Raw genomic sequence first — 13,850 nt, forward strand, 5'->3', positions numbered from 1 at the left:
AAACCTTACAGACTTCCTGCTGTTTACCAACATTTTTTCCTCCCCGTGTCTGTCATGACCAATTAGTTTCATGTCCCTTGGGCAATATCACGCTAATTAAATATCAGAAACCATGGGGAAAAGTGGCAGGAGATTTTTTTTTTTTGCTTTGCAGTTTAACAGCAAGTGACAAGCACCAACCTTCCACCATCATATACAACCACTGCAGGATTTCCTTGTGCCACTCCACACCATAAATCCTAATGTGCTGTGCAAATATCAGTTCAGTAAAATTCAATGAATGACACCACAACTAAATGCTTACAAGCAGCACTCAAAATGAAGGCACATAATTCAAAATTTAGCAAGTTGTTTCGAAGAGCTGGGAGACAACTTGTAACTAAACAGTTTTATTTTTCCAAAATAAAAAACACAAAATAACCACCAAGATTAAAGGCCATAGACAGCATTAACCAAATGAACCAGCCACTTGGTTATAGTAGCTGATAACTAGAATAACTGGATATTATTGCATATACCTCAGGTTCATTTATATATCCGTTACAGTTTGGCAAGATTACAATCATATAGTAGCTTTGGTTGTGTAAAACCTAGTAGCAATACTTACTTAAAATGTGACTGGTTAACATTTTATGACAACAGCTATTTATCTCATCTTAGTCTTGACACATCTTCTCTCACTCGATGTTCTTCTCCACACTGCACGTTGTCACTGACCGAGAATTAAGGAGACATATTTGCGACCATCATTTATAGCCCTTCTTTATCACCATAAGGTGATGAATCTTAAAGGGGTAGGACTCTCTCACTGTCTTTCCTTACAGAACTTTGTAGAGCAGCATCTCTTGCCGTGCTGGGTGGCTTCTACCATCCTGTGGTAGCATCTGCCAAGAATGAGTCCGTTCAGAATGCAAATATGTAGAGGTGGGTATGGCTTTCAGGCCAAAGCCTTTCCTACAGTGCTGGGGTGTGTCTGTACTGCCTTGCCTTTGGATACAGAAAAAAACCACAAATAAACAAACAAACAGCTTTTCACATTGGTGTGCTTAGCTGCCAGCACAAAACAGTATTAATGAACCTAACACACAATACTACCTTGGTTACGGAGTTGTGCCTGAGATGCTGCACAGGATTGCATGTGTATGTTCTACAGTCTATGTATTTCAGTTTTGGTCTTTTAAAAAATGCTCTCATCCTTACATATCTAGTGTAACACTGCATCTTTACAGTAATGGTTGATAAAAAGTCAAACACACAGGCTATTTGAAAACACTGGAAGCTTCTCCTTTTCTTGCACCACTTGTGCAGAATTCCTGCTTTTGCCATCAGTTTTCTCCCAGTATTCTGGGAATCTGCTTCCAGGGGAAATATATCATCTACTTAAAAATAATCTAAAATTTTCAGTTCTACCTGGGAAAAGCTATAAAACAGTTTGGATCAAACTGAAGTAATCTTGTATGTGAAGACCCTTCTTCACTTACAAAATGCTGTAAGACTAGATAACATGTACTTGTTTCTGCAGCCCTTTCATTTGCTTGCACTGAAGCAAAAAGGAATTCAGGATGAGAAATGGCTGCATGGTTAAGATGCTGCAGAACAAGGTAACTGCCATGCAGTAATTCAAGTGCAAGCAGTGTGACTGCTTTTTGCATTCAGATCCATACTTGTATAAGGATGTAAATTAATAAGCCCTTCTAAATGGTTTTAGAAATATCCTCTTTGATCTAGACATAGAAAACCTCTGAATACTTAGAATCACTAGATTTCACATGGCCCACACAGTCGCAATTATTTGCACTTACATGGCAAATATTAGAAATACATTTGCCTGCAGTTGAACAGGTAATTATACTGCCTATTATTCAGCTGAGCAAAGATCAAGCACTCTATATCTTGCAGTTATTGGATCTTATTCTAACCCTTTACTTTAGAGGGGAAATAACCATCTAATTATATTACCAGTGCACAGTACTAAGTTTAAAAAAGACAACCTATAGTAGGCAACTAGATTTTTTCCTAAGATGACTTTTTATGAGATACTCTAAAAGCAGTCTCTTATGACTGAAGATTGTCTATTTTACTGTACTCGCATAGTAAAAATAGATAAAATCTAATTACAAAGCTGCTACATGGTTATTTTGTGGTCTGTAAAATAAAACAGTATCCAGAACTTCATCTGAACAAAATACACCAGACAGTATAAAAATATTTCCCAACTGGAGATTGAAACATTAATGCTGGATTTGTTTTTTTGTAAAAAAAAATGTAATAATGTTCAACATTTATCTGCTTACCAGTCAAAAATATACATATGACTTCAAGGAGCTGTTCCAGGCTCACTTTCAGTGAGCTTGTGCTTTTGACCCTAGCAGTAATAAATGCACACTTGGAACACAGTTTCCTGAAAACCTGAACTACATCTTATTTCTAACAATAAGACTAATTCCTGGCTATGGATTTCCACTTATTTGCTTTGTTCAGGCGACTACAGCAGAGGAATTCCAGAAGCACCACTTCCGCTTTGAATGATGTTTGTTCAGTGCAACATCTTCCTTTTCTCTTTCTTTTTTCACTCTCTGGTAGTGATCTTCTTCCTTTAAATACCACACAGGCGGCCAACGGTGCCTCTCAAAATATTCTTGATTATCTGATTAAAAAGAAGCAGTGAAAAAAAAACCCAAACAAGTGAATAAGATACACAAATCCCAGAAACGTCTGGAGTGTCTGCAAAAATTGATGCAGCTGATCATTCATCCAGTCTCTGTTGTCTGGCTTATCAAGGATTCACCCAGTTTCCTAAAATGCCTTACTTACAGTGTGACGTGACTTTGAAAGTGGTTGCACTAAAGAGGTTGCAGCCCACCAAAAGCTATAAAAAATCAAGGTCTTTACAGCGTGTATTTTTTCATTGCAGAGCCCGAAAATAGCTCTGTTCCTTTTAGCATCACTGAATTAGGTAAAGAACATAATGCTTGCCCAGCAATCAGGCTAATGATTATGACCTTTCTTTGCAGATAAGAATTTATGAATGCTATTCAAGATAGTGCAGAGGTTCAGTCTCATGGCTTGGCTGCCTGAGCTCATCTCTGTCTTCATGTTGAATCAACTGGGTGGGGAGAAAGAAGGGAAAACCTCATGAAAACTGGGGAGGGAAGTCGCCCATACCTGAAGATTTAGCTTTGATTTCCTTGCGGAATTTGGAGCAAACGCTGTTGTAATTGGTGCAGATGTAGTGCAAGCACCAAGCTGCCAGCTGGTTAGCATTGTGAAACTGGGAAGAGAAACAAAGAGCTTATTGCATTTCCTGGGGTTATCACTCATTTTGCCGCCCCCACTAACAGCTAAAACCAGAATGGTCCCCAGCAGATTGTACTGGCAGAACTCTCCCTGGCACACAGGGGAGCTTCTGAGGCTGAAGTGGTCTTTAGATGCCCTAGACCTTTTTGACAATTCTGCTGGAACAACCAGTGGCCCCAAAGGCTCATGAATAGCTGCTTAACACGCCCAGCACCTGGCAAAGCACACTCAGTCCCACGCAGGATCTGAACCCAAGGCGTGCTGGAACTGACTTTCCTGGTGTGATTGTACCTGTCATATATCCCTACACTTACTGCAAACCCTGCTCTAAAGTAACTCCCTGGAGAACTGCTCAGTGACAGAAATTGGGTACACTACAAGCTCAAGGCAGAATCTTGTACAACCTTCCTGTAGTCACAAGGAAGCACAGCTAAAATGCAAGTCAAATTGTACATCTTGTGTGTGGATTTTAGCATTCTGTGTGCTAGGATATCAGGTTATAAACACATCGTGTTGAGGTGGGTACTGGGCACAGAGGATATTCTAACAGTAGTTAAAGATATTGCTTCTGTCTTCAACCAGGAGAAGAAAACAGAAGAAAACTCACTGTTTGTAAAATCAAAAGGAAGTGAGGCAATCTGCTTTTTCCTGGGAGGGATTCACTTCTGGGTTTGCAGTAGGGTTATTATATATTATTATATTATAACCACTGCAGAAATTCTTGCATAGTGGCCAGCCTGTGCAGTATTTTAGTGCTACTTAAACCCCAGACTTCAAGCTGACTCATGAGTGTGAAATCAAAAACAATAAAATTTTAAAAATATTTTAGCTTTTTCTCCTGTATCTGGGAGTCTGTTGTAGGATTCCGTTTGGAAAACAGCGGTGTGCAGTGTAACTGTGAGCACGGGGGCTCTCTTTTTTACTGATTTCTTGGACTTAAGAAACATTGAAACATATTTGAACAAAAAGAGGATTTGCACTGACTCTGAATTTTCAGATGACTGACTTTGAGTAGCCAGTTTAAATACTGAAAAATGTTGCCTTTGCAATACAGGACTAAGTAAATCTACAGGAGTTGAATTGGAAGGAAGGCAAAAATCAGTCACTATTACAAAGCTGAACAACTTCATTATGTTGCTTTTCATGTTACTGAGCCATGGTCACAAGAACATGGAGCTTGGAAGTTCCACAGTCAAGAAAAAACAAAATATAAATGTGAAAAACAAACTCCTCTGAATTACTTAAATGGATGTTTAACCTTTGAAATAATGGAAAAACCTTCTTTAAAATAGACAATAAAACCACATTTGATTCTGAGTCACTCTCAGAACTGCAGACTTGGAGCCACTTAGAAACAAGGCTCAGAACCAGTAAGGTGCTAAAAGCAAGTCCTGCAGCTGATCAGAATATCTTAAAAAAGCTGGGTACACTGACCTGGGCCAGTTCCAAATAGGAGAGCACTTCTCCATCTATTGCAATGCCACTCATGGAGGCTTTTGTCAGCTCTTGTACTGCATGCTGTTCTGTTGGAGGAGAAAACTCATCACTTACATGGGAAATGGACACATTTCAAGGTCACATCATCTACACGTAACAAAGAATGAAGGCAGTATGTCCTCCTCCTGGTGTTGGCTGACATTATGCACAGGTCACACTCACCCACACACCCTTGGCAGCTTCGCATCTGGGTGAAGTCAAATTCTGACCTTTATAGCTGTGGCTGAAAGTTCTGTATCCCAGGTATAAACTGTCTTGCTCCAGCAGAGTGCAGTCCCCAGGAGGATTTGCCCCTTTGCCTCAACCCAGCCAATTTATTTTGGTTTCACGCAATTCTTATCTCTTTCTGACAGAAAGCAAGCCTGCAGTTAATAACTACAAATCGAAGGACAAAGTTCAGCAGCCACTAGCCTCTTTCTGGCAGAATGGATGGGTACAATATTCAGTAAAAATTAGAAATATGGATCAGCTGTCTCTATTGGGTAATACAAAGTTTTTAGGCAATAGTGCACTTCCTATTAAATTGTGGATTTATTAATGAGTGTAAACAGCACTGATAGAGAAAAGGTCACTTCAGGACCTCTTTAGATTTTCAGATTAGCTGTTCCTAAGGATCCAGATGAAGGTTGACCAGCTTTCCCCCAAAAATCATTTCAATTCAAGATTCTCCCTAACCCTTTCCTAGAACCATATCCTAGAATCTTAGAAGTTTGAATGTTTTTTGGGAAAGGTTGTCAGTAGACTTGATTCTGCTGGGTTCAGTTGTTGTCAGTAAACTTTGGGCTCAAAATTATTTCATCTAGAATAAAAAGGGAATGAAATATTCTTAATACTGTATGTATGTTTATGCTGTAATTAGTGAAAACAGTTAAGCAAATGTAAATATAAAATCAGCAATAAGGATTTGGTCTGTCAGAACCAGTCAAGACAAGAGACACAGTCCTGATGCACAAATGAAGCAGAGCTAGGGTTTGATATGTGATTAAATTTTGCCAGAATGTTGTCCTGTAGGTATGTGTAGCTTTGCTTCATCTGCCTCTGAGTTTTGGGCTTGCTCATGTCTTCAGAAGAAGACAAACTACTTACACAGAGAGAAACTAATAAACACAATAAAAACCAAAAAAAACCCCAGAGGTCTGTCGTGTGCATAGATTTCATTTTAAAACTTATGTGGTATTTTGTTCCGTATTTTTTCTCTAAATATGGTACTGAAAAGGTTTTCTTTCTGAAATGAGGGTTGAATCACCATTCATATACCAAAATATCCAATTCTCATCTAGACAGAAAAGGGATCTAGAAAGCATTTCTGAAAAACATGATCATCTAGACCAGTTCTGGCTCATTTACTCTCTTTGAACAGAAATGTAAAATGGAGCACTTCATTCATTACTTAATGGAAAACCTGGAGCTCTTCATCAATGTTAAAGAGAAGCTTTACTCCTTCTGTTTTTAAAGCAGAGAAAACTTCAGTGCTCTGAGTTGACTTGGCCCATAACTAAAAAAGGCAAGAGAAAGGCAAATACACTTCTCTATATGAAAATATCAATTTGAGTTACAATATCCCTCTCAGAAAAAAAAAATTCTCTGACACTTGGGAAAATCTTGTCTGTTCCAAAAGCCATTAAAACACATTTCAGCCACTGCAGAACACGCTGCATTGGACCAGGCCACAAATTCTTACCTGCAAGAGCAATCAGGTGAGGGAGGCAAAACCTATTTGCCAATGCAATTAACTCAAGTGTGTCCAGTTCCTGACTGCAGGACAGTTGCTTGGTATACAAATAATCTAAAACCGCTTGCATGGAAGTCTTGTTTATGTTGGGAAGAACTACCTGGAAAAGATATTTAAGGAAAATAAGTCTCTAATAATTAAGGGATTTTAATACAGAGGCCAAATTTCACCTCCCTCGCTTTGCTGGACTTTCTCTTTTTATCTTCAAGTTATTTTAGAAATGCAGGGAAAACCTTTCTGGAAACAGAAATCTCCCACTGAGGTTCAAGAAGGTGCCAGCATGTGAGCACATTCCAGAGGTAGAGCCTTTGCCAGTGGATATACATGCAACTTGCTACCAAGTTGCTGGAAGTGTATCCACATCCAGCAGTGAATCTGTTCAATGCTTTCTTAGCCTGCAAATGGACAGCTCTGCAGGATACATAAAAGTCACTGAGCACACTCCAGGCCAAACTTCCCTTGGGAGGTCTCTTAGGGAATGGAATCTGTCTGCTCCTGGCAAGGGATATTCTGCGGATTCTGAGAATAACAAAAACTGAAGGATAACAATAAAACCACCCCTCTCAGTGTGTTTGTGAATAACCAAATTATCCAAATAAACAATGCTGGGAAGGAACTGAAAACTGAAGAAATGAGGTAAAAAAAAAAGTCAGCTGTTTTTGCCACACATGTAATTATTGAAACCAGTATGGGATGAAGCCATCGAAACTGCGACAAAAGCTGTCTATTTTCTCCCCAGCACAACCCCAACTCCATTTCACTGCACGGAGGCCTAGAAGAGGAGGAAGGACAGCTCACAAGCCCCACTATAATATGTAGCATCTCAACCCCAGCTTGAACACATATGATCAATTCTCCAAGAACAGGGTCAAACTCATTCTTGCAGGGCTCAAGGCTGCAGCAGGTTAATCTGTCTGGATCCCCGAGCCAGTGGATCCCCATCAATTAGCAATTTGTAATGTACATCTTCATAACTCAAGAAAGAGATGTCAGCACTGAAGAATGTACTTTGGTATTTATTCTAAAGAAATTGCAGAAAAAAATGGCACAGCAGAAAAATAATAATAAATTTGTGACAAGAATTTAAATGTACATGCAACTCAATCTGAGTGCCTGGAAGCAGCGAGCACACTCTTCCTGCCAGAAGGGGTTAATTGTTGTCAGGTAGCTGGATGTTAACCTTCAGGGATTTGTGAATTTTTGTTTTCAGCTCTGCCTGGATGGGTGGGATCCCAACCCAGAGCTGTTAGTGCTAAAGCATGAAGCTCTCAGGCACATCAGCCACTCTGGGAAGCAGCTCAGTTTTCCAAGTAAGAGCAGCTAGCTGTGAAACTCATTCATTATTAACATATTTTTGTTAGTGCAGAGACCTGTAAATTCAATAAATTCATTCAATTTATAAAATTTACCCCAAATACAGAAAAGGTAATATGTAAAAATAGATAGTTTTAATTTTTATAAACCATTCAATTCATATGTACCTATATTTTAAAACTTATAAAGCATTCCTGAATGCTTTAGACTACAAAATGGAAGCTAAATATTTTAAATTTGAAAGATGAGCTAAGACTGTTAAGCTAATCATTAAAAATAGGCTGGTAGAAAATAAATGCATATTCTTCATTGCCAAATGTTGCTTGCTAGAATGAAACTATGTATTTTTAATGAACCACTTGTTGAGTATGCCTCTGGTAAAGGAATTATGTTTACAGCTGTATTAGAAGAAGCCAGAAAAATCTAAGTAGAACAAAATCTACCAGAATATTAAACACAAACTTGAACTCTTCTTATGAGCAAGAACCATGAGTATGGAAAGGCATGAGAAAATCAAAACAAAGGTAAAACTCTGGGCATGGATAAGGCACAAGAAAAGATATTAGCAGTGTCTGGAATGTGAAAAACATACGACAAAGGCATTTGGAAATATAAGGCTTCTGCTGCAAAATCTTAATTCAGAGCATTGACCTCTTTCAAACTGTGTTGCATACCTGCTTTATTTCAGAGGACACACTGATGCATTACAGAATCTAAGCTGAGTTTCTACCAAAGTTAGTAAAACTTTTACTAAAGTTCACTTAGTTTCTGCTGTGAAACCAGCTCCTTTTTCTAGTTCAACACTCTGTTCTTTAATGCTAATTCCTTCATCAATGCCCCTGTCTCAAGTGTTCTTTGTGATGCTTCTGATTGTATAAATATATATTGACACTGCTTAAAAATTATTTGAAAGCACAAATTCATATTTAATTTCCCCTCGCATATTTAATATTTTTAAGGACTTTGGGTTTAAACACACACTCCAGTGCTGGAAGGAAGCCTCATGCAGAAAGGATGTTATCTTCCTAGGCAACCTTGTTTAATGCCTTAGAAAGAAAAGCATCCCAGGTTTGCAAGGGAAGAATAAAGACTGATTCCAGGGATTATTGCAACCTTCCAAATAGATAGAGAATGATGCTTCCATTACCCTAAATCCATCAGACATTGTAAGCAAAATGGACAAAAACAGACAAATACCTCACTGTTGGAGCTTTCAATGAATGATCCTCCAAACATAGCAGACATCCATTCACAGCTACAGATCAGCAGTGGCTTGTGGGCCTTTATGCTTCCGTCGTCCAATTTAAATGTCACATCTGCCATGGGAACAAAGCAACAGATGCGCTTCAAGGCTGGTTTGAAGGGAAACTGTGCCTCCAGAATGTGTGTGTCACTTGCCTGTTGTTAACCAAGGATTTCTCTCATTTCCCATGGCCCTACCTCTAAAATAACTCTCAGTTTTATGTAGTTAAAATGAGAAAAGCCTCATTTAAAAGGGGGATGGATATGGGACATTCAACACTTTGGAGAATAGGGTCACTTATTTAAAAGCTGTGGGTAGATTCTAAGAAATTAAACTACAGAATCCCAGGTGGGAACAGTTGGCCTGAGTAACACTGTAATTTTGGGGTCACCCTTCCTCTCAGAACAACCTAAGCTGTCACAGTTTTTGAAGTCTGTGAAGCGACAGTAACATGAATGAAAAAGAATTAGTGCTCTTCCTGTTTATGCACATATTTACTTACCAGAAAATGTCCCTTTGCAAAGGCACTCTTTTATCCGATTAGCTTTTCTGACATGAAATGCTTTAGTAATCTCCTGATTCATAAACGCTTCTTTATTCATAATATTCTCCACCATCATTCGCAAGTCAAAGACTTCCAAGATTTCAGCAATCTGAGCGAGCCTCGTGAGGTCTTTTTCATTTTCATCCAGTTGTCCTGTGTATAGAAACTGCAAAACAGTTTTAAAAGGTCCAGCCTGCACAGAGGAATCCATTTTTACCACAGTTACAGGACAGGTCCGATTGGAGACGGGATTCACTTGCATTTCCTTGTGCACACTAACAAACCCCTTCCCCCAGGATGACAGAGATCTTGCTGCAGAGTTTGCTTCACCAGATTCAGGTTCTAGCGTGTTTAGAGAGTCAGTACTTCCTGGTGGGGAAATTTTAACATCAGCACTTTTCAAGGATGTCTCATCACTGTCACTATTTGTCTCAGGTTGACTTGTCAGAACATCCTTATTTGTATTTTCTTTATTACACTGTGTTTCATCCACATCTGGACTTTCCTCACATTCCATTAAGAAAAGGTCATAAAACTTTGAAGAGGAGGTAGCTAGGTATATCTTGTGAGCAAAAATGTAGTCCTGCTCCTGGAGGACAAACATGACATCTGCACACAGTGGGCTGTCCAATAAATATCCAGCTTCATTCATGCTCGGCACGGGACACTCAGGAATTTTGATAACTGGAGGAGGGGCTTTTGGAGGTAGGAATGGAGCCTGAAGCAAAGGTTTTTGGACCTTCTTCAAATGAGATTTCCAGAACTGCAGGTGTCTTCTGGAGATCAGGGCAGCTCTAATTGCATTGTCAAACACATCTTTAATCCCAAACTGGTCAAACACACTGGTTTCATAGTATGGTATCCCGAGTTCCTTGGCAACCTCTCTGCCTCTTTCTGGTGGCAAAATGTCTCCCCTTTTTATTGGCCTAGGGTTAAACAAAAAATAAACCTTGTCACACACAGTGACAATCACAAAGTTACTCCAGAAAACATGGAATTTTATAAAATGTTCATCACTAATTCTTATATAACAATCCCTCCAATGTAACAAATCTAAAATTAAGCCCCAAAAGCCCTTTGGAAATCTTCAATCATGACTCCACAGTTTTAGAATAGCTCATACTTGTAATTTCATGCAAGTTTGGTGGTGTCTTTGCAATGTTACTAAATATATGTAGAAATCACTTGCACAAAAAAAAGAGTAAGCTGATCCTCCATTAAAGGGAAATTTATAGTAAAAAAAAAGTTGTTAGGATACTCGATAACTTTCATTATTTAAAAAATTTCGTAACATTCCTTATTACTCAGATATTCTGTCAGAATCTTCGTATCCATCATTTAAACTCAAATGGAAAATCTCATGACATAAAAATGCCAGAAATATAGCTAAACATGAACTGAGAAATATTTCTTAAGCTTATGCTTTTTAAAGAAAACATAATAGGCTATGACAAAAGTATAACTGAACACACTCTTTGAGAGATAGGTTTGTTGTGGCTGTAGAAGCATTATGTGGGAACTCAGGAATTTCCAGAACAGCTCTAATACATGAGGTAGGGTAAACAAACCAGTAAAAAGTCTGGGCTAGGATCCATTTTCCCAGCAAAAAAAATCATCTCACCAGAAGACATGACCCAACAGTGTGTTCTCTGAGCATTCCATATTGGGCAGACATGAGCTGGCACAGACTTAACACACCCCAGACAACAGCTTGCTGTAGTCACCAGCTAATAAATAACCAGCTCAAGTGGCAGAAATCTGTGCTAGACATGCAGAGCACCAATTCAAACTTTATTAATGATGAAGTAGGAAGGAGGATTAGGGCAGAAGGGCTGGGGGGGGGGGGGGAATAACATAAACCATTTTCTTCTACAGAGTCAACCAAAAAGCCCACCCCACCCACACAATGAAGGAACATTACAAAACAAACAAACCTGTGAAAATCATATTGCCAAGTCAGGCATTTGAATGCAATGTAAAGTTTTCTAAGTGCCTACAATATATTAATCTCTTTACAGAAATTTGTTAAAATACAGTGTTTAATTGCATGATCATAGATATTTTTTCTTATTTCCCTGAATTTGGTCTCATTCAAATTCCCAAAAAAGGAAGAAATTAGCAGCAAGCAGGTAATTTTGAGACTGTTTTGTCCAAACATGTGAATGCTTGTCTTCTGAATATGGGAAAAAGAGCTTCTCCAGAGTGACTCCAAAATCTCTTTTAATCTCAGAACTTTTAAAAGTTTAATTTGAAACCATTGTATTTTCTGCCATGATCTGGGATTACAATTACAAAAAAATAAAATTGAGAATTAAGAATATTTGAGTAGAATCTGTCAGTTTAAAACAGTATCTGACAGTAGTGACAGGGTAGGACATGATACACATGTTCAGATGGAATGTATGAAAACCTTCAGTAATCATTATTATCCACATTTTATTGTAGAGTTGAGGCACCCAAATGAGTTTAGATGTCCCATGTGCAAAAATATTATGGGAAACATAGTAACTGCTTGTGCTAAAGAAGTAACCAACTCAAGACAACGGAATCAGAAAAGAAGAAAGCACATACATTCTCACTGTACAAAAAAAGGAAATCAGGCTCTATAATTTCTCTTTTGAAAGTGCTGTGCCTGACTACCAAGGTGATTTCTTTTTGAATTCTTATTTCTGTTTAAGGTTTACCTTGCCAGAGGCCGCCTGGCCCTGTTCACAGCCTCCAGGTCTGCGTAGCGGAGGTCCAGCTGGCAGCCCACCAGGATGACAGGTGTGCGAGGACAGAAGTGCTTGATTTCTTGATACCACATGGTTTTCACATGATTCAGGGAATTAGGATTAGCAATTGAAAAGCACAGAACAACTACATCAGACCTAGAAAGGAAACAAGAATATATCTGATTAAAACCCCACAGAGGATTTTTGCTGCAGTTTCACCTATTTTTGTCACTACTCCACTCTGCTCTTTGACACTCAGAATGTTGCTCATGCAGAGGTTGGATAGAAGCTACACATCACCACAAAAGCATGGGAGCACAAAGCCACATACCCAGACAGGGCTGCCCCTCTATGTTGAGATGATCCTGTAGGTGTGAGCAAAGCACTGATAGAGGCAGGGCTTTCCATTCTCTACTTTTACTCAACAGCTACTCACAGGCTGTCATTGCCCAAGAAATAATTCTGCTGACTGGACACCTAAAGTGCAATTCAAAGATCACTGGTGCTGAGAAATTAGAGTTATGCAAAACTTCAGAACAGCCACACAGGCAGACACAAATCACTTTCAAACTTCTCATGGAGAAATACCTTTACTGCACTGTTTTACAGACTGGGTTGGACTCCTTTGCAATGTGCTTTGCACAGCAATTCTCTAATATTTTTAATAAATAACATGTTAGAAGGACAAACTATTACAGAATGACCACTTTTTCAATATCAGCAAAAATAAACATTATGGGGAAAATAAGGTCAGTAAAGCGTAGAATGGGACAGTGGCTTAAATTAGAGTAAGCGTGAGAATATTTGCAGGCTTCTAGAGGTTTCCAAGAAAACAAAACGTCCTTTACTACATGAACTTGCTTTAAAAGTGTAAGTATGAGGATCAAGGTTGACAGTTCACCCACTTGAACCATCACCTGACTCTTATCAGAGCTAGCACCTAAAGGCAGAGAAAAGATTGAATACTTGTCTCAGGGGATTCCTAACTTGGAGCAATTTCATTATTTATCATCTGGGAAGGAATGTTACAAAACAGTCCTCAAGCTCTTGGATCTCTCATGGTGGGGGTGAAAAGGTTGAATTGAAACTCTTGAGAAAAATTGAGAAGGGACATTTTGAGGAGGCAACTTATTGCTACAGAATTGTCAGCAGGATAAGCTCAGCAATACCGTGCCTATCTCACTTCTATTATTCTTTAATTTAGCACCAATGTGTTGTGTCTGCAGTTTGTGTAATGTACAGAGCAGCAGCAGTGAATCTTAACATTCCCCTTTTAAATAATGAAATATCTCCTCAGTACTGCTGCTCTCTACATTTCACTGAGGGCACAGATATATCCAGCAAGACCGTTTCTAAAGATAGCTGCATACAATGTGGGTACTGCTGTGAGCATAAATCCAATGCAAGAGAAATACTCCTGGCTCCAAAACTCTTCCTTATATAAAGTGCAACACACCTGCCATATCTGGGAGCAAGGCCTTTTCAAGCTGGAAAGTTATCTAGCAAATA

General features: G+C 38.9%; 1 protein-coding gene across 3 annotated transcripts in view; it reads right to left on the bottom strand.

Moving 5' to 3' along the window:
• Window positions 1-369: 369 nt before the first annotated feature.
• The window catches only part of RHOBTB1 (Rho related BTB domain containing 1), a 52,374-nt gene continuing 38,893 nt past the window's right edge, over window positions 370-13,850 (bottom strand). The window contains exons 5-12 of one of the 3 annotated variants that reach the window (XR_011698495.1): window positions 12,312-12,497; window positions 9,586-10,553; window positions 9,038-9,156; window positions 6,476-6,626; window positions 4,732-4,820; window positions 3,166-3,271; window positions 2,295-2,647; window positions 370-987 (exon numbers count right to left, since the gene is read on the bottom strand). Coding sequence is in view for 1 of the 3 variants with exons in the window: in XM_071563313.1 (XP_071419414.1) it covers window positions 2,478-2,647; window positions 3,166-3,271; window positions 4,732-4,820; window positions 6,476-6,626; window positions 9,038-9,156; window positions 9,586-10,553; window positions 12,312-12,497 (1,789 nt within the window). In the remaining 2 variants the exon portion in view is untranslated. Of the gene's footprint in view, window positions 2,648-3,165; window positions 3,272-4,731; window positions 4,821-6,475; window positions 6,627-9,037; window positions 9,157-9,585; window positions 10,554-12,311; window positions 12,498-13,850 lie in introns of all 3 variants that reach the window. The other 2 variants (XR_011698496.1, XM_071563313.1) reach the window with 2 other exon arrangements.

The sequence above is a fragment of the Pithys albifrons genome, chromosome 9, assembly GCF_047495875.1.
Source record: "Pithys albifrons albifrons isolate INPA30051 chromosome 9, PitAlb_v1, whole genome shotgun sequence".
Lineage (NCBI taxonomy): Eukaryota > Metazoa > Chordata > Aves > Passeriformes > Thamnophilidae > Pithys > Pithys albifrons.